We start from the raw sequence: 20,321 nt of genomic DNA, 5'->3' as shown, positions 1-20,321 counted from the left end.
CTGATAAAACATGGATATATGATGTCCAATGCTGGACAACAGAAAACAAAATCAGATGTACCCATTTAGAAGTCTCCTGATATCATAAAGGTTTATGATCTACTGTAATACAAACCAATAGTGACCTATGTTGTACAATGACAAATGGTGTGAAAACATGCATGGAAAAAGGGAAAAAAAGACAGGACTCTTGACCAATGAATGAGCAGGGAATCAGATCTATTCAAAGTGGCAATTTCATGAGGCTTTAGTTTCCTGTTTATGATATGCACTGATTTTTCCGTAAGGGGTCACTGTTGCCCCTTTAAACTCAACAGATAGACACGCAGGACACCGGGTAAAAGCACTGAGAAATATTTTTTAGACAATTAAATAAACTGGCACGATATTCTTCTCTTTCTCCTCTACACCGCCCAGCAAGCTTTGTCCACCTCCACCCACATTATGCCATGCAAGTAAAGTGAGATTTTTTTTTTTTTTTTTCAAATTGTTTGACGTTGTACAGCATTGGTCACTGTTGGCTTCTATTATATCATACACTTGTTTTTTCCTTCATTCTGCATGAAAACATTAGATTTTTCTCAGCCATCACTACAAACCACATGGGGTAACTAACATAAAAAAAAAATTTTGAGTTAAGTATTTCTTTAAAGTAATGTTATTTACACTAGAAGAAAAATAAATTTTAAAACATAAGCTCTCTCACGTATCAACATGTGTTATGTTAAAATATACTATTAGAGATTCAAAAATCTAAATCTATTTCCACATCTACAAACATTTTAAATTGCTGGAAACTTTTTAAACAAGTTATCATTAATAAGGTATGATGCTACTGACAAACTCAAGATTTATAAAAAGCAGAATAACAACTACCTGTTCTGTGTTAGTGCTGTGAGCATCGATTGCTTTCTTGAGTAGATCCTGCTTCAGCTGTACCTAAAAAAAAAAATAAAAACAAAAGCGCTTTTGTTCAGGAGGGAATATTGAAAATACAAGTAGGTATTAATGCCAGCATAAATAAGCTGTACTGCAAAGAAATTTTTAGAACATGGAAGAAATATTAAAAAGTCTATAAGCACAGCACTGTTGTTAGCTGCGTAATGAATATTCCGTTAAATAAAGCCAGCCATTCAAAACCATTTGGGCATAACAGTAAGTTTTAGAAGCACAACATTTATATTGGATTTAGCTGAGCACTGCTTATACTGGCTTAGAATTCAGTTCTATTATCAGTTAAATTAGGCAGTTTTGTTTAGGGCATTGTTAATGTGGCTATCATGCACTTTCTGAAGACTGAGTTTGTCATAATACAGATGGCCAACATGGCCTCACAGCCTTCTATCTAAATATGTAGAGGTGTTACAACTTTACAGGTTGTGTGAAGGCATAGTAAAGCAACATAAGGGCTGCTAATGTCAAGCAGAAACCGATGGCGATTCCAGTGGAAAACAAAAAACACTATGCTATTTATATTAAAAACATTTTATTTTCTGTAAGCAGCAAGCAGCTGTGTGCCGCCAGGCCTTGCATGCCACTACAGCAGGTGGATGGATGAAGGGACATTGAAAGCAGGAAATTCATGAACAGAGAATGACGATATCATTTGGTTTCTGTGACATGCCTAGAACCTAATGCTTGTAATAATAATATATTCCCGGGCAAAGGAACAGGTACAGTAAGACATACAAATTTCCCACTTTAAAATTCTGCTTGTGTGTATTTCCAAATGGTACCTCCCAGCTAGAAAATTCAGAAATAAATTCTTCTACTTAGGCTGTGACAAAATACTGACCTCTCCTCTCATTCTGTAATATAAAATACAAAATCTAGGTCAGCCAGAAATGGCATTTAATTGGTTGCACTTAATTCAGAGCAATATCCTACATGCTTAATTCATGTAGTTTGCATTTGATTTCTAAAAAGCCAACTGGAAACTTATATGAACTAGGGAGTTTTGCCCCCTGCTCACTTTGCTCGCCAACCCCCGTGCCTGCGCTACGTGCTATCCTCTTTGCGGTTCTGCTGCTCGCGTATGGGGATGCAGATGTACAATTTAAACAGATTTTTATTTTCAAAGGAATTATTACATATGTATAATAGAACTATTTCACATTACAGTGAGTAATTAACCATAGTAAAAAACAGTAAAACATAATAATTTGCAAGTAAATTATGTTTCATGTAATATGATTTCATTCTGTTTGGCTTTGAAATTAACACGCAGATACTTTTTAAACTTACACTTTTACTGTAAAACATAATTAAAAACAATTTTTTGAATTAAATTTCCGTCAACATCCCATTTAATTTTGATTCTGTGTTTGGAGTTTCATTGTGACAATGCAATGTGGATAACTCCCCGTGACTGAAGTTCATTTCTTTCTCTCTCTACTAAATAAAATTACTTTTTCAAATGTTTGGCTCTGAGATTTGTTAATTGTCTTTGCAAAATCTATTCTAATGGGAAACTGTTCACATTTTAATACAAATAGCATATCAAGATCTCCTTGGTTGTCTGATGTTATCCCCTGGAAATGTACTAGATAACCTTTCTTGGATACATCTTTCTTTCTACAGTAATTCATGTGGTGGAAGACCAGACGATATTAATGGTTGTAGATATTCTTCGGGATATTGTAAGTTGATGTTTTCATCTTCCGCACGATCACCACCAACTGTTTTAGCATAGTCTATTGATACGCATTTAACCATTTTGCCATGTAACTGATCAACACTTTTGACGTTAATTCATTTGACTTCACTGTTTCTCGGTGCTAGGATTGCCCGTGTACTCATTTCTTCTGCTGATATCCCCTCAAGATGAAATTCTTCAATAAGATTTGGACATAATACGTCTTTGTTAATTGGGAACTTAAAAGTGAGGAAAAATGTTAAAATTTATGAGAGCTGAAAGAGCAGGAACTGTGTCTGTCAAAAGCATTCACACCAATGAGAGGTGAGAATACAGTGTGCATGGCTGAATATGGTTGAGAGGAGGCCGTGACTTGAAAAAAATTTCATGGCCAAAGTCTCATCTTGTGGGACTTAAAAAAAAAAAATCCTCCAAAAAGTCTCACCTCGTTGCAGGATTTTGTTTTATAAAATAGAGAGATATAATGAAGTAGAAAGATGAGATATCACAAATTACACTCATACAATTCCCATAGAACAAGAATAAAAAGCACACCCATGCTGCTACGTTTACTCTGTGCTGCAATTATATTTAAGTACCAAGTGAGTCTGATGACATATTTCTAAATTCATAAGTCACAGAGAAGTTCAATACCTTACTGATTAACCCAGCGTTAAATGAATGCACTTTTTGGTACATTTTGCTATAATCGGGTGGCCCTGTAGAATGTCAAAGAAAAAAAAAAGCATGGAAGACATAACTATCTAGGCAAGATATGTCTTGCTGCCCTCAATGAAGTGAATCTGCTAATGAGATACTGACACCGTGGCTGGCCATTTCTGCAGAATGTCAGTTTTGCATTAGAAATGGGTGAAAAAGGGTAAAACAAATGAATCAAAGATATGTCACACTCTCTGTCTCCCACCCTCTCTGCAACAGCTGGGGCCTGAAAGCAGGTTTGTTTAGTGTTCCAACTATCACAACCCATCACTGTCAGGGCTCACAGCATGTCGATACTAAAATAACCAAAACTTCCATCATTTTCAGGATAGGTTTAAAATTGATTAAACTTAAATAGCCAGTTTATTTTCTGTTTTGGCAAAATGGAAGCATGAAAACTTAAAGTAAAAAAAACTTAAAAACAGAGACCTATGTTTCACCAAGTACTGAAATCCAACGGCCTCAGTTTGAATCCTAGTCCCATTTGTTATCCATGTGGGCTCTGCATATTCTCTTCTGGATACTCCTGTTTCCCTCCCACACATATCCAAATAGCTCAATATGACTGTGGATCAGCACTGCTGTGGACGGCAGCATGTTCAGGGCTGTTATCTTGCCTTGCACCAAATGCTACTGTGATGATATATTTACAGTATGACCCTTGCAGTCCTAAATTGGATTGACTTCTACTTCTCTTTTTATTGTAGCAGATACTGTATGTTAAGCCTGAGCTGATGGTCGATGATATCATCCATCACCGATTGGCTGGACACATCATTGATTGCCTCCAAACATTTGCATAAGTTTCCTGAGAGTGTCAAACTGCAGCCAAGGGGTGTGAGATGCCTGTGCTTAGCTACAAGAGGTTTAGCGGGAGTGCATTGCTAGTTGACAGGAAGGCAGCCTGATCTGTGTATCACCCAGAAAGTTTGAGTGGGAAGAGTGCAACACTTTTGGTTTCCTGTTGGTAGACATTTATTTAAATCCATTTTTATGATTAGGCAGATTTTATTTTAGAATTTCGTGCCAATACGTTTGTAGCAATTTCAAATAAACTTGGAATGTCTCATCTTTGAGTCATCGTAATAACTTTACTGAACACCACTACATGTGCTGAGCTGCTGCAATTTGTGAGACAAATAAATTGCTGTGCCCCAACCTAAAACTTTCATCATCTTTCCATCTCTTCACCGAGATATGGTATCATAAATTGTTGATATTTTGAAATGATAATTTTAACAAATCACACAGTGCTAAGGTAGGTTAAGGTTACTCCAAGTAAGCAAAATGAAACAGCAAGTGAATGGTGTAGTAAAGGTTATCATGTTGGAGTGCTTGTAGCTAAATGGTTCTCTATTATATCAAAAAGGACTGTTAGATGTTTGATAAGTAGGCCAAAATTGTCATCCAGTAGGATATTACTGAAACATGGCCAAAACATGTAGCCAGAGAAAACAGATTAAATAAATCAATTCTTTCTGGTAGTCTAATCCAATATAAGTATTTAGGCCTTAGCCAGGAGGGATTTATTTAATGTATAAAACTATTCAACTGTAAAAGTTTAAAATTGACATAAATTTTGCAAAGTGCAAAAGTGCTTTTATTTAAAACAAAACCAAAAAATTGTTCAAATAAAGTGTAGTGCTCAAAACATTTTGATGGATTATTTATTTATTGACAAGTGCAGGTTAAAATCCAAATAAATAGCTCCATTGAAAACCGAGGTTAAAATACTGGCTGGAAGCAGTCCCTTCTTTAAAAACCCGGTGCTTTCTTCTTTTAACTGGCGGCTCCCCTGCTTCTTCCATATGGGCCCTGCAACAGGGGAGTCGCCCTACCTGCAGGTGCAGCTGACTTTTCTTCTGGTCTGGTAGCCTTCTGACCCCTGACTCCGTATGGCTAATCCGCTGGACCAAGACTTGGGTTCCCCAGCGACCAGGGCACTCATGTTGGGACTCTCCCTCCCAAGCCTCTACGACTCCCACTGCCTTTCGTGGCAAGCCGTCCACGATCCTGGTCAATCCTGCTCCTCTGAAAAACTCAGCAGGAGTGACCCAATCAATCCACCCCTGAGAGCCAGCCAAACACCCCTCTAGGTCTCACTTCCCAGTTACCTGCAACTACCATCAAGCCTGCTCTTCCTGTTCATTCGTTTACAACCGCACCGGTTCTCAGCCTCCAGCTTCCTCTTCTTCCTCCTCTAACCTCTGCTCTCTTTTCCCATTTTTCTTCTTCCCCTCAGCACTTGCACTCCTACTATTTATAAAACTGGCCTTTTGTTCTGAGCCGCGGACCCACTATATCACACTGCCTTCACAGCACCAGCCAGGGTCTATTTGTTTAGTCTTTGTAGTTTTTTGCCTAGGTACCCTGGTTTTCCTCCCACATATACGTAAAATATGTATCTTAGGTTAATTGGAAATTACAAATTGGCTTATAATTAGCTAGTTTCTTTTTGCACATAGGCATGAATGTGCTCTCAGATGGACTGGCACCCAAAATCCAGTAGCAGATACTGCAAGGATAAGGTTTTAGCCCTCGAGGACCCTAAATCAACTTTAGTAGATTCAATATTGCATGGATTGCCTCAACGTTAGTAATGAATCCTATATGGCATCCCTCCACCCTGCTGGGTATCAACTGCCTATAAACACTAAGCACACTGCTCCGATTTTAAATTATGTACTACATACAGTTTATGAAAAAGATGTTAAATTAAAACAGTTCTGCTGCTATCATTTCATTTTTCTTATCTATCCAAATGATTCAAAAGTTACATGTTTGGTTTGGACTGTTTGAACGGTCATTAAAATTTCATAAGTGGTGAAAATGGTCTTGAAATGCCTTTCTCCATTGTGAAGGAGTTTCACTTCTGATGTCATGTAGTACGTGTAAGGTGTGTGTTGTTGGTTTCATCAAAAATTCCATTTTTCTCAATTGTGTTGTTGTGTACTTTTAAGTAGTACTGGGCATACATTTGTGACCTAATTTAAACAAAGTAAACCTCGGCTTAATTAACGCAAAATTGCCAAATATAAACAGAAACAATACCCACCCCACTTTTTGGGTTTTGCATCACCTTGACAAACTGAAAAGCTTCGTTAGTTGCAGAGCGGATTGTGTCTGTACGCCCCCCTCTAAACATGCGGAGTGAAGCAGTTTCACAAGTTGAACACAGGTATCCATACATCCTGTCAAGAGTAAAGAATTTCTGTCAACTCACAGATTCAGAAGTACACATAAAATTTAATATTTAAAAAATAATCAGAAAAAAATCTTTTGCATATATATCTTGGCTATGGCATGGGTTAACAAATCAGCTCCATCAGCACTTGAAACAAGTATTCACAAAATAATTATTTCATCCAATAATAATTATTATCCACCTGCAAGAACACATATGCTCAACAATAAAAGCTTTGTTTGGAAAGGCTGGGAGAGGTCAGCCTGATACAACAACTTGCCCCAGTTTAGTGATTAATTGAACATACCAGCCAAAAAGGTGTTCACTTGACACTTTAAGATGGTAAAGCACAAATACTGCAGTCAGTGTGCACAATTTGAATGTGATACTTCAGTTTAAGATCTATAATGCCATTGTTAATTTAATTGTAGGAAACAGCAGACTTCAAACTTGGGAGAGGGTTCAGCAGTTTGACTTTTTTCCTTCATATTTTATCACTTTGTATTTCTGTTGCCCTTGTATGTCGTATCCTGCTTAGACAAATTCCTAGTACACATTAGTGTACCTGGCCAATAAAGTAAGTTCTGATTCTAATTAAGGTGGATGGTACAATTTATATTCAAAGCAAAAGTAAAAAAAAAAGGAGGGGACCATTAAATAACAATGTATCTAACTTTGTGTATGTAGTAAACTATACTGTAGAAAGTACTTAACATTTAAATAGTAAAATATCAAAAAGCTAAAATGTACTGTCAAAGACTTGGCTGCAAAAGCCAAAACCACCTCTGCCAAATAAATTCTCTTCTTTGTAAAATATAAATCAGAAGCCTCAACTTACTTGATCAGGTGTTCCAAAATAGCCAGTATACACCACAAAGAATGTGAAGTTAGACATTTCATCTTTTTTATTTGCCAAAGTACATCTTTCATCTTTTGATATACATAAGATCTACTGCAAAACATTTTTCTCTTCTTCTGCCAAATCAGTGTGTATAATTTGGGGAAATGTCTCAAAAGAAAATAGTTTAAAAGAGCAAAGAGGTCAGGCTTAAAGAGTGGGTAAAATAAAAATCAATATATATAGATAGATAGAGATATATATAGATATATATAGATAGATAGAGATAGATAGATATATATATATATAGATAGAGATAGATAGATATCTATCTATATATAGATAGATATATATCTATATATAGATATATATATATAGATATATAAAAATAACATATATATATTACATATATATAATATATAAACTAAGCTAATACTACAGTATTAAAATTGATGACAAGTGCAGACTTTTTCAAACTAATGGTTTACAGATACAAATGGGTTATATATGAATCAAGTTCAATTTAATTTTATGGTAAACAAATGGGCACAGCTCAGTATTTCATTTTAGACCTAAACCCCTTTGCCAAGGTCAATATCAGGATTATATTAATCATACAATGCAGCAGGTTGGCATATTGCTACAGTGGATAGCAGTGCTGCCTCATTGATCAAGTGTCCTTGCTTCCTTTTATAAGGACACAGTTGTGAAATAAAACAGCTTACCTATATGGTGCACCACATACAGTCAAGGCTACTTATAGTGTCATGGTCACAATAACTACAACTGAAACTAAATGTAAACTCTCCATTCACTCCCATGGTATTCAGTTTGAATGTAGTACAAGGGTAAATGTAAAGACATGGCAGTACTGGTTAATCATGGTAAACTAACACTGTTATGCAATGCTTGTGCTGCAGGAGATAAGCACTACTGTAACTCCTTTCCAAATTAAATGCTCCAGTCAGTATTGTTGATTACTGAATTACTTAAAGACACAACTAATGCTGGAGGATGGACAAACAGGTAAAGCAGCTTATCAAGCCCTAAAATGAATTGGGTGGAAGGAGGTGAAACAATAATAGCAAACAAAAAAAGTTAGTGTGGAAAATATGGGCACACCTACCTATAATAGGCCAACTGCAATGCTACCTGAACAAAGGAATTTGGACTGAGCTTGAACTTCTTTGGAAAATTCTTGCCAAATTTCCTAAATGTGAAGCAGCTGATATCCAGGTCATTTATCAGTCTGTAAAGAAAAAATAAAGAAATGTAAACGGCAGATACAGGTCTGTATTCCGTTATACCTTGGTTGAGGTTGTTTTCTTAAACAAACTGCTTAAACTGAAAACTACAAAAATATAAGAAAGGTAATGAGCAATGAGAATCTGGATTTCTGTCTTTGAGAAATTATTATTAATAGTTGTAACCCTTTTGTTTAGACAGGTCTTGTTTTTCTTTGTAGAAGTTTAACCACTACTAATGTTTTCTCATTTTATGAGCTTTTGGCTTTTAATTTTGCACCATGATACAAAACTTTTTTTTTTTTTTATATAAAGTGGCCTGTGTAAATGATTAGAAGGCATGTTTTTGACTTCAAAATCCAGCACATTTAACCCTCATTTTGACAGGCCTGTAACTCCATTCAAACTTGGCTGCACATTAAAATGTAAACCATGCACTGCCTAAATTGGATCGTCTCAGACCATTTCCAACAAAGCCCTAATGCAGTTTGTTTACAGAAAAACGAATGACTGCCAACACCTCTAACCTTAAGACTTATACTGCTAAATCTGCCCGGTGCTAGAGTTACCAATTTAGGAGTTTTGCAAAAGATTTACAAAAAGGTTGCTTTTGATATTCGTCGTGTAGTGGGTGCAGCACTGCGGTAAAAATAATTAATATTACTTGTAATAGTCACTTGAATGAAAAACCTCTTATTTTTTCCCTAAACTGAACTCACAATAAGTAAGTATGGCTGTATATGGCTATATTCCAAATCACATTAAATATATAATTAATACACATCATATACTTTTCTTGGCCCGGGTTCTATATTATGTATAAAACAAAAACTTTTGTTTGCAGAGGCACTTTAGTGTCTCTTCACACTGACAGTATTACTATTTTCCCTGACTCACTCTATGTCTGAACATAATGCTTACAGTAAAATCATAAACTTAAATGGTGCCAATGCTGTAAGACCTAAAGTGAAGCTCTTGACTCTTTTACCAAGTTTGTGTGTATATACCCAGCTTACTCTTTGCGTGTGGTAGCTTATTAAATAACTATCATGTAGCATAACTTTCAGTATTAAATAACTGCTACATTCACATTAAAATAGCCATAGTCTTCCTCATTCTGTGATGTTTATTGTCATTTCATGATAATTAAAAACCTTTATAACAAATACTGTTTCTATATATGTTTATGCCTATAAAGAACTTAGATTTTTTGTGACACTTTTGCCAAGTTTTATGCTCCTTAACAGTGGCATCTGGGGTTTTGTTAACAATCACCATCTCACCCCTGTTAGCAGCACTGTTAGGCAAACTCAAGCATTCAATAAACTAAAGGTCACTGACAGGATTTTGGTTATAACGGTAATTTGAATAAAAACTGGCAAAGAGAACAAAAGCAATAGGAAAATAACAGTGAAAATATACCAATATTTGAGCCAAAGCAATCTAATAAAACTTTAAAAGCCCTAGTATTTCTGTTTAGTTTGATATTGGGAAAAATACAACAGACAATCTATAGACGCATGCAGCCTGGAATCCATCTTCACAATGTATTACAAGTCATATAACAAATGTAAATCCCACTAGTAGCTTTCAATTAGCCCCTTTAGCAATATAAGGCATAAGAACAAGAACAGAACACTGTAGTTTTACTTCATAGTTCACACTCACACAATGGCAATTTAGAGTCATTAACTAACCAAGTAGGGTGTCTTTATATAGTTTAAGGAAGCTGGAGCATCCTAGAGGATATTCACACAAACATGAAGTCTCTACAGAGGAAGAATGATAACTAGAAATTTGAACCAATGTCCAGCCCTGTTAGACGGCACAATGGCCACATCTGGTCCAATGATGTCTTCTGCAGCATATGTGACTAGGTTCTTTGCATGGGTAGTTCTTCCACCATAAGCTATCCCCACTGGGCTCCTGCGACAAAAACTGGGAACAGCTCCCAAAACTTTTATCACATAGATTTTCACCTTCCTATCCCCTCTGAATCTGCACCTCCACCCACATTCAGAATGTCGGCAAAACTTCTACACTTTTGCCAAAAACAAATGCATTTAGTATACAGTATCAGTATCTAGCATTCCTCTTGTGTATTTATAACAATCAAAGGTCAGGCTTGCTTTCTGTAGACTACTTTTCATAGTACTGTGACATTTATTGATACAATACCTGCAGCTTTCCTTACAAATTTTTTACTGATAATACCACACTGCCATATAGCCCCCGTGCCACATTTGCCCCTTGAATTATAGCCATTACTTTAGTTTTTAATGCATTACTTTAAAGCCTTTTGTTCTGGATGTGCCCTGTCTTTCTTGGCATGTTAGAGGACTGGGGCTTCGTGAAGTGTGGTCTGCCTCACTTGGGGAGACAAAATTGGGGTGGCGGGGGGGGATTGGGGGAGTGAACAGGAGCTTTGCTATTTTTTATTTATCCTTTCTACTCCAACAACCATTAATGCCAATACAACAGTAGGCTTCATAGTCATAACACCTAGCAGTAATATGACATCTAGATCAAAGCTATCATATATAAAAATGTACTACCTTAACTTAAGAAAACAAAATGTCAACAAATGTGCAGAAGCAATTTTTTTTATGACCAAACAGTGAACTTTGTACAATCACATAATAAGTAAGGACCAGTTTTGGTTGCAAAGGGATCGGATTGGTCAAACTTTTCACTTCAGCTATACAAAGAAAACTAGGGGTGTAGGAATCTTAATACACAGAACTATCCCATTTGCAGTGTCAGCCATAATATGTGATCTTGAAAGGCAATTTATTTAATACTAAAGTGATTCTGATAAATAATTTATGTACCTGTAGCGGGTTGGACAATGACTGACTGTATTCGCATCTATTCCTAATGTGAACACTCATAAAATTTTAAAGGCCAGAGACTTTAATTGTGTTTTAAATCTAGACCTGGATAGGTTTTAAGCTGCAGTGCTAATAACACCTAATACTACAAAAATAATGACACAATTTACAATGGATCAGAGCTTATCAAACCTTTAAAGCATATTCCTTCTTCTCATAAGTTCATCATTGTTACTCAAGTATTGACTATTTATTTTATATTTTTGTCTGGCTCTCCTCACTTTCTTTCTTTTGGATGGGGGTTGGATGTTAGTTTTCTTAAGTGTGATTTGATTGTATGAACTGTTATTTGCTTTTAATTAAAATTTATAAAAGTGTTTTTAAATGCCTTTTACCTCCTAACTAGTATTCCATTTAAGTGGCCTCTTGCAGATTATCACAATAATTATATTTTTTGAGATCAAAGGTGTCAGTGAATTAAAACCAGAAAGAACATCCTGTAAACTCACTTGGTACAGTCTAGAATAATTCCTGGGAATCTACACTATCAGTTAATATGCGAGTCACAGAGCCAAGCAACAAAACATTTACAGCAGACATACAGTATGTAAAATGCAACAGTGGTAATAGATGTAAAAAAATCATGACAGACTTAGGTGAAACATGCAAGTTGAATGGTCTACAATACAAGACATAAATTTATTTTGTAACCTGCAAAAAGGTCTGGAAGTAGGACTGACTCTGACATGAGGCTTTTTATTCAAGAGTTGTTTCAACCATGTGCCAACTATTTCACAGTTACTTCTATTCTTATACATGGAAATCTACAAGCAACTACAAAAATACATTCAGAAGCAGTGTAACTGCCATTAAATAGATGAAAAATCAGAGACTATTAACTTCTTAGAAATATTTAAAAAAAAAATTCAGTAATGCACATGTTCTGATCCTTACTGCTTTGTATTTGCCTTTTCTCATGTATAGTTTGTTAATGTTTTAAATGTGCGTATTTGATTAAAGGGAACATGGTATAAAAATTGTATTGCTCTGTAAAATAGTAGTGATAGACCAAAATTTCACTCACTAATTCATTGTCTTTTAGAGAAAATAAAAACATGTCATACTGGTGGTTGTGGACCTTTCATGCAGCTTCCATTATATTTTAAAGAAAGTTAACACAGTCATATTCTGTTAACTTTTTTTTCAGTTCCATCTTTCTTTCCAACATCTCAATGAGATCACTGGCATAAAAGAGCTTCTATGACAGTTCCTTGTGCAAGTCTCTTGGTTACCATTTTCCTCACTAACACCAACAGAAGCAGACTCAAAATACATTACTAGTGAAGTGCCACTGTCAGCTTCAAAACTTTTTAGTCCCATCTGTCCATTTTGTTTTGTTTCTCGCCGTTTTCCTGCTTTTCCATTGCAAACAATAGGTATTCACCCACACTTGACTTTAAAAATTCCAACTTGTTTTGGTGGAAGCACACTACAGAGGACTACAGCAGTAGAGGAATATGTTTTCCCTTGCATTTACCGGACAGTATTATGGATAGTTTAAAGAAATAAGACATGCAACATTTCCTATGCACTCATGGATTTTTTCTTTTTAAACATGCACAATTACCTGGAAAAAAGACAAAAAGTATGTTTCTAGTTCAATCAATGTCAGTCATGGGTCTTGAAAAGCATGGTTGTAGATTGTTTTGACCTTGTAGCATGTTTTAAGGCAGTAAACCAATTAAAATCCCATTATTTATACAAGCCCTCAGCAGATAAGAGGAAAGGCTATCAGTACCTGCACAACATTACTTGCAATATGTTATCAGTAAGAGGAAAATGGTAAACACCATTTCACAATGCTAACCTAAGCTGAGAAGGTGTGTAGTTGGAATGAAGAGTGCAGAATTTTAAAAGCTCCCTCAATGTCATACTACTAGTTCATATTTGTTTAAAAATGAAAAAACATGCAACAAAGTATTTAATAAGACTGCTTTAATATACCTACCATTGCTGTCCCAAACATTATGGTGCCCTGAAATGGGAGGGGGGGGCCATGTAGAAAAAGTGTTGTAATTTCTATATGGTTTGGCCAAGTGTATGCAAATACCCTTAAATTAAAGTCTGCAATGTGCACTTTAATAATGTCTGGAAAATAAAAATGTGTCCCAAACATTATGGAGGGCACTGTATATTAAAAAGCATAGGAAAGTAAAAAGAAACCCATAGTTTATTGAAGTAGGTTAAAATAAGATGAAAATATGGTAAGGTTAAAAACCTCATTCTCTCGGGACCAACAAGTTGGTTAGAAAAGTTAAAAATTCAGATGTGGTTAGTCAAAGCACAAGAAAGAAAATGTAGGTTTCCAATCATCATATAAATACAAACAGTGACGCAGATTCACAAACAGAGCTACCAAAACAGTTAAGTACCTTTTAAAAACTGATTAAAGTTAAATACTGCATATAATTTACCTATTGTACGTGTTATTTATTTAATGTAAAAAACACTTTAAAAAAATTACCAAAATCTCACATAAACTCACTGGCAACATGTTAACCCAACATTATTTTAGCTCATCCCAGTCATCTATCTTATCATATGAATAACAGTGTTAAAGCGCAAGAGTTGAGTAACATGTCTTTGTAATGATGAATAACTTGACATTAGAGGATTTGAGAATGTCTGGCAGGTTAAGTTGAAACAGGTAGGATTAGGTAATACAACAGAACTTCTCATGCCGCTCTTCAGAAACTGCACACTTGCATCTGTTTTAAAAGCTTCAGACTTGCAATCAAGATCAAAGTGACAGTCTCATATGTATGCATATTCATTCCAGGAAATTTTACAGTAGATGACAACTAACCAGACTTCAATCCGTTACAATGGGCAATGAAATGAGAATGCCAAAAGAAAATGCACTTAAACACAAAAAAAGCATGTAAACTACATAATGGTCTATATATGCTGAAAGAATACAATTCTTCTGTTACAATTTCATGCAGAGCTAAAAAGGACCATATACATTGTAGACATTTAATTATCTAACTGTTAAAAAGAAATGTTTATCTACAAAATCCTGCAATCATATGAGCTGTACATTAGCAAATTTGCCAAACTGTATGTTACATTAAATAGATTCTGTAATCTCTGTAATCTGTAGACATGCTAATGTACAAATATGTAGGCATTTACTAGATTGAAAAAAAAAAAAACAACTTACATGTCAAGATTTTGCTTGGCATGTTCAATGTGTCTCTTGACTTCAGGAGTGATGTAAAAATAAAGTTTTTTTGGCAACGGCAAGGGAATCATTGGAGTGCGGACGGTGTCTGGGTTTTTACTGAAAGATAACAAGAAAGAATCATGCGTCAGTATTTGGTAATGAATTTCAACTACAACAACATCACTGCTCTTTCGCTACCTTTATTACATCACACCACTTAAGAAAAACACAAGGATCTTAGAAGACATCATATTGAAACTTAGTAGGCATATGTTACCTAGAGCTCTGTCTTCTAGAATTCTGGACTTAACCTTACACCTACACCTTCATTAATATTTATTAAATCGTGTAAAATGCTCACCAGTAGTCAAGGACATGGTCCAATATGCTGGCAACTGGAGGGCCCTCAGCAATGGCTTGTTCATACACAAGTCCACAGGAACCATCCTCTCCCACTATGAACTATATCCACAGAAAGGATACAAAGTATTTAAATCACACAGAATGTACAGTAATGTCATCCTATCCTCAAGACCTTAAAGAACTGTCTTGATGTTTCATGCGCAATTGATTTGCTATGTACTATATGTCAAATGTCCTGCTTTACTAGCACACTGGCTCTTCACCTATAATTCCTCAGAAACTACGTATCATTCATTCTACCATCACATACATGAGTCTGACACCCGATAATTCTTACCTGTAAAGTTTTGTCAAACCAGCGATTACCACTGTTGGAGTAGCTGCCCCCTCCATGTAGCATTTGAGCTGCCATGCGACTTGTATAGCGGTCATCTGATACACGCATTACTGAAGCATCCAAGCACACTGTGAAAATACCACGTTCAATTGCTTTTACGGATTCCCGGTTCAGTCTGTCTAAAGTGATAAAACATGAAGCAAAGGTTATAGATACCTCCACTGTTTTCTGTCTTTCTTCTCTTTAGTGTAATGTTTGCTAATTAAAAACTTGGTAATAAATGTACTTCCTGCTTTGGATAAAATATGCAACCATTAGGAGAAGTAATTGGGTGGTCTTTGTATAAAGTACAGCATATTAATATTACTATGTTTATACATAAGTACACAGTATACCTTTCATAAGTGTGTTGTACGATTGGCCCCAGGTGTTTCTGTGCTCACTGGTCAGCACACCCATAGGCTCTTTATCGGTCTTCCATGACATCCCTCTGATTCGCTGGAGCTGCATGTGAATCTGGTCGACTGTCAATGGTGTACCATCACTGTTGTACACCTCTAATTGAAAGAACTGTCGAAGACAGATAAGTGGCATTTTACTGTATCATTAGCATGCCAGAAATATTAGCACCCAAGACAGTGAATACAAGCCCTACCTGGAAGTTTCGGACAACAATAATATGAGTAGGGGGCCGGCGTGTAAGAGCAAAGTGTAGTACATTGTCATGCTTGGGACCAGGTATGCGACAGGATGAAAAAATTTGGGAGTAGAGGTCCATGCAGAGGGGTCTACCACGCATGTACTCTGCCACTAGGGTATGACTGCAGATAAAAGAAAAATAAAGGAGTTTACAACTTTCAAGTAAACTTTAAAAACAAACCCATTAATAGCTTTGCCTGATCTCCTGCGCACTTTCATTTTGTACCAGTATCAACAAAACAGCAAGAATCTTATGTTTCAATGCATATTATGCAAGACATAAAATAGGTTTTTAAAGTTTTGTATATTACATTGCTTATGTTTTGGCAAATACTTCAAGGGTATGTGTAACACTAGATATGTTAAATGCTTATGAGTTTTATGAGGCAGGTATGACTGCACGCTTATTCTCAAGAAGCATGCATATAAGAGTGAGCATGTTAGAAAACGTGTGTGTGTGTGTGTGTGCGCGCATTTGTGCTAGGTATGTTTGTCTATGAGTGCAATATATTAACATGCACTACTATTCTAGAATTAGAGTTTTATGCTTTACATATAAATGATGTAAAATGAGTCTGTTTACGTAAAATTGAGAATGTTGGTTATATAGAGTGGCAACCATCTTGCTTTCAGAGTATTAGTGTTTCTAAGTACATTTAAATCACATTATATTTATGGTAGTTGATTTTTGTGATATCTGTCTGTATGAGTAGGATTGACTATGAATATTACGACAACTAATATGTCATTATAATCCTGTAATACTGCTTGTTTTACACTAGAAAGGCAAGGCAAGATATTGTTATGCTTGAGCTGCCTTTCACCTCTTCTTTATGTTGTAACCTAACTCAGATTTAAATCATGTGTCTTATACAAAATATTGACAAATTATTTATAAAGCACATATCTTTGTTGACCAAGTGGCAGCACATGTGCTTATGCTTGCATAATGGATGTTGCACTGCTTGTGTGGTCATATTTTACTTATTTTTTTAAAAAGATAAAAAAAAAAACACTTTTAAAGATTATATATTTATTTTTATTTTCTTCTCTACACTTTTTTAAACGCTGGACTGGTGATGACAATAAAATTGATTGTTCTCTACTGTTCCTGAATTTATAAGGATCTTCTGGATTTAATTTGTCTGGAATTCCTTAGCAAATGCATTTCAACGACATATCTAGATGACTACCGTATTGTTAGCCTGATTGATCCACTTTAGCATTTTCATTTTTTCACTCCTTTACTCTAGTCAGCATTATCATTAAACAAACTACTTTTTTTTTTTTACTATATAACTGTCTTTCTTTTAAAAACATTATAATATGATTTCTCTGATTTAATTTGGTAAGCATAACAGGACAGCTACCTCATGAATATAAGATTCTCAGTGAATCCATTTACAATATATAGGATGGTCCAGATCTAATTATGCAGAACCAGATCGTCTAGATGACTTTGATTTATGCGGGGATGATTCCAGTTTGGCGCAAAGACGATTCTTCGTGGTCTTTAGTTCACACACTTCTCGATAGTCCAGGATTTTTCGGGTGATTTTCTGTGCAATAAACTTAATAAGTTATAGCGTAATGAAAATTGCATAATTAGATCTGGACCACCCTATATTTTCATAATCCTTGTTCAAAGATTGTAATAGTGAGCTAACTATACCTTACTCTGCACATCTCAAAATTTAGGCTGCTGTTGCATTAAGCAGAACATGTTTTAATTCTTGGCTTTATGTTCTCTGGCTGACAAACTTTCTCTCTTCCCTGACCAAGCCATCTTCATTATTTCTTAGTTTTTGGCACTTGTTGTTTCATTGTGTTCTGCATGTTGAATCTGTTGATTGCAAAATTTTGTATTTAATTTAACCTCTGCCAGAATGTACATATTTACACTCATAAAAGGGCCATGTGCCTGACCAGGAATGCTCAACAAATTTCCATTTAACTTTTCAGATGCTGAAATTATCATATCAGCCTCAAAGCTATTTTGTTTAAAGTGTTTACTGAATTGGTCAACAAATGTCTTGTAATGCAAATTATTACAATTATAAAGCTGAAACATGTTATTATATCTTCTGCTATGATTAGCTAGGTATGCATTGTTTACCCCCAATCCATAGATTTGTCTTTGTCTGTTAGTACATGGTAAACTATGTAAAAGGTTAACCACTGGTAATTCATCCTTTCACTTTGAAATTATTACAAATTGTAAAATAAAAAAGACCAAGATTTTTAATTTTCAAATATAATAAACACTTTTTCTGAAACCGGTAAACACATTTATTAGTTACTTCAAAGTAAAGTTCAGTGTACAAATCAACAATTAGGAATTTCTCAGACAAAAATAAAATTTCCAGAGTTTGGTGTCTTCTTTCTAGTTAACATTACCTTCACAGATAGTTATTAAATAATAATAATAAATACATTGTACTTATATAACATTTTCCCATGCTAAAAGCTCCCCAAAAACATTCAAAAAGAAACTAATAGGAATACAAGCACAGAAAAGTCTCAATAAATAACACAGGATAGAAACTAGAATCAAATTAAACAGCAAACGGAAAATAATAAAAAAAAAATGAATTAATGAAACGCAAATAACAAAAAACAATCAGCTATTTTACATAAAGCACTAGAAAACAATAATCAAGTAACATGGACTGTGATACAGAGTACCATCATAAGGAGCTGGACAGAGGTGGTTAAATGAAAAAAAGAGTGACAATGTTAGACCATACACTTAATCTTTTGACACATTCTCATTGTTTTCACCAACACATGAACGCCTATCTTGTACTCCTGCATTATAGATATTATTATGTTGGCAAGGTCTGATTTGAGGTTAAAATGACTAATGCTAGGCATATTTTTAAAAGCGAGATCTCAAGCTAAAATCAATGAGTGTGTCTCACAAGGAAGCTCAGTAAAGAAGTTGAATTGTCCACATAAAAGTGTAAATGATCCCCCCTTAACTGCTGATAATTGATAATGCTTCAATTCTTATACCACTTTACATTTCCATTTTTTTCATTTATCTGACCCTTATATGCTACTTCTAGTATTTGAATTATATCTGGACTCTATTTAAGTACTCCAGCATCTTTTAATTTTTGATCGTTCTTGATATCTGAGGTCTTCCACAAGGATCATATTCAGCCAAATGTTACTTTGTATTTAGACCTTTGTGCACAAAGATCCTTTCATGTTGTGTCTCTATTATGAATAACTGATTGTTTCCCCAACATTACTACTTGCATACATTATGAATTCTTCAAATATGATAACAGGTACAAGATTGATAGTTATCAAAACACTGCGCAGATCTTTAACCTGGCACACTTACCTTTCAATCTTAGCTTTAAAATCAAGAACTCCAGCAATAAGTCTTGCTGCAAATCTACAACAGAAAAGATACACCATCATTTTATAATGATGCCCACTGTCATCTTCTTTTACTGTACTTGTGATTATAATTATAACCCTAAATCAGTCAACACAGTTCTGCAGTGAAACAGTTATTTTCAGTTCTAGATATTTTTTTTTCAGTTCAGCATGCAATCATTAACATCTTTTTCATTTACCAACACTTACTGAAGCTGGCCTTTCCAATCTCTGTAGTCTTGTCTTGGTAGAGCCACTGCTGGATTGGAGTGCACAGCCAGGGGGAGGCGACTTTCTAGATATGCAGTATGCTGCCACCATTCCGAGACCTGTGTAAAAACAGGAAATGGAGAATGCCTTTGAAAATACTAGCAAATTAAACTTATTGATCTGTTTGTTAACACCCCAGCCTACCAATGATAACTGCATGTGAAGAACTTGCCCTTCCTGGTTGCCAAAGCTATACTGTGTATAACTTACTATTATGAATGATATTTCAAATGTTTTTCTCTTTGTATGTGTAGCTTATGTTTATTTAAGGCTTGCTTATTTTTGTTAACTCACAATTAAGTAGATGTTTATTATGTGTACTACATAGGATGTACAGTATACAATACTGCTAAACACTATAAAGTGCAATCTTTTCATGTTGAATTACAGTAGTGATGAATGGCAGAATGCAAACTTAGAACATGACTATTATGATCTACTGTCACCCAGACTAGAACTGGTTTCCACGTTGTGTTCGATACTGGTGAATTAGGTTTCAGTCCCCATGACCCTGCATTTCGGAGATAAACTACTATAGATAAGGTTTTTGCTGCTGGCACTGATCTATCACATATTTGACCAAG

The 20,321-nt window shown here is 35.2% G+C and overlaps 1 protein-coding gene across 2 annotated transcripts in view; it reads right to left on the bottom strand.

Moving 5' to 3' along the window:
• Positions 1–20,321, bottom strand: part of LOC120539053 (carnitine O-acetyltransferase-like) — a 43,615-nt gene that overhangs the window by 3,231 nt on the left and 20,063 nt on the right. The window contains exons 3-12 of one of the 2 annotated variants that reach the window (XM_039768763.1): positions 19,678–19,796; positions 19,430–19,483; positions 16,034–16,199; positions 15,774–15,948; positions 15,379–15,557; positions 15,040–15,140; positions 14,676–14,795; positions 8,504–8,626; positions 6,435–6,546; positions 877–939 (exon numbers count right to left, since the gene is read on the bottom strand). In XM_039768763.1, coding sequence (XP_039624697.1) covers positions 877–939; positions 6,435–6,546; positions 8,504–8,626; positions 14,676–14,795; positions 15,040–15,140; positions 15,379–15,557; positions 15,774–15,948; positions 16,034–16,199; positions 19,430–19,483; positions 19,678–19,796 — 1,212 coding nt within the window. Of the gene's footprint in view, positions 1–876; positions 940–6,410; positions 6,547–8,503; positions 8,627–14,675; positions 14,796–15,039; positions 15,141–15,378; positions 15,558–15,773; positions 15,949–16,033; positions 16,200–19,429; positions 19,484–19,677; positions 19,797–20,321 lie in introns of both variants that reach the window. The other variant, XM_039768762.1, reaches the window with a different exon arrangement.

The sequence above is a fragment of the Polypterus senegalus genome, chromosome 11, assembly GCF_016835505.1.
Source record: "Polypterus senegalus isolate Bchr_013 chromosome 11, ASM1683550v1, whole genome shotgun sequence".
Classification (NCBI taxonomy): Eukaryota; Metazoa; Chordata; class Cladistia; order Polypteriformes; family Polypteridae; genus Polypterus; species Polypterus senegalus.
This window is presented reverse-complemented; position numbering and strand designations above follow the sequence as displayed.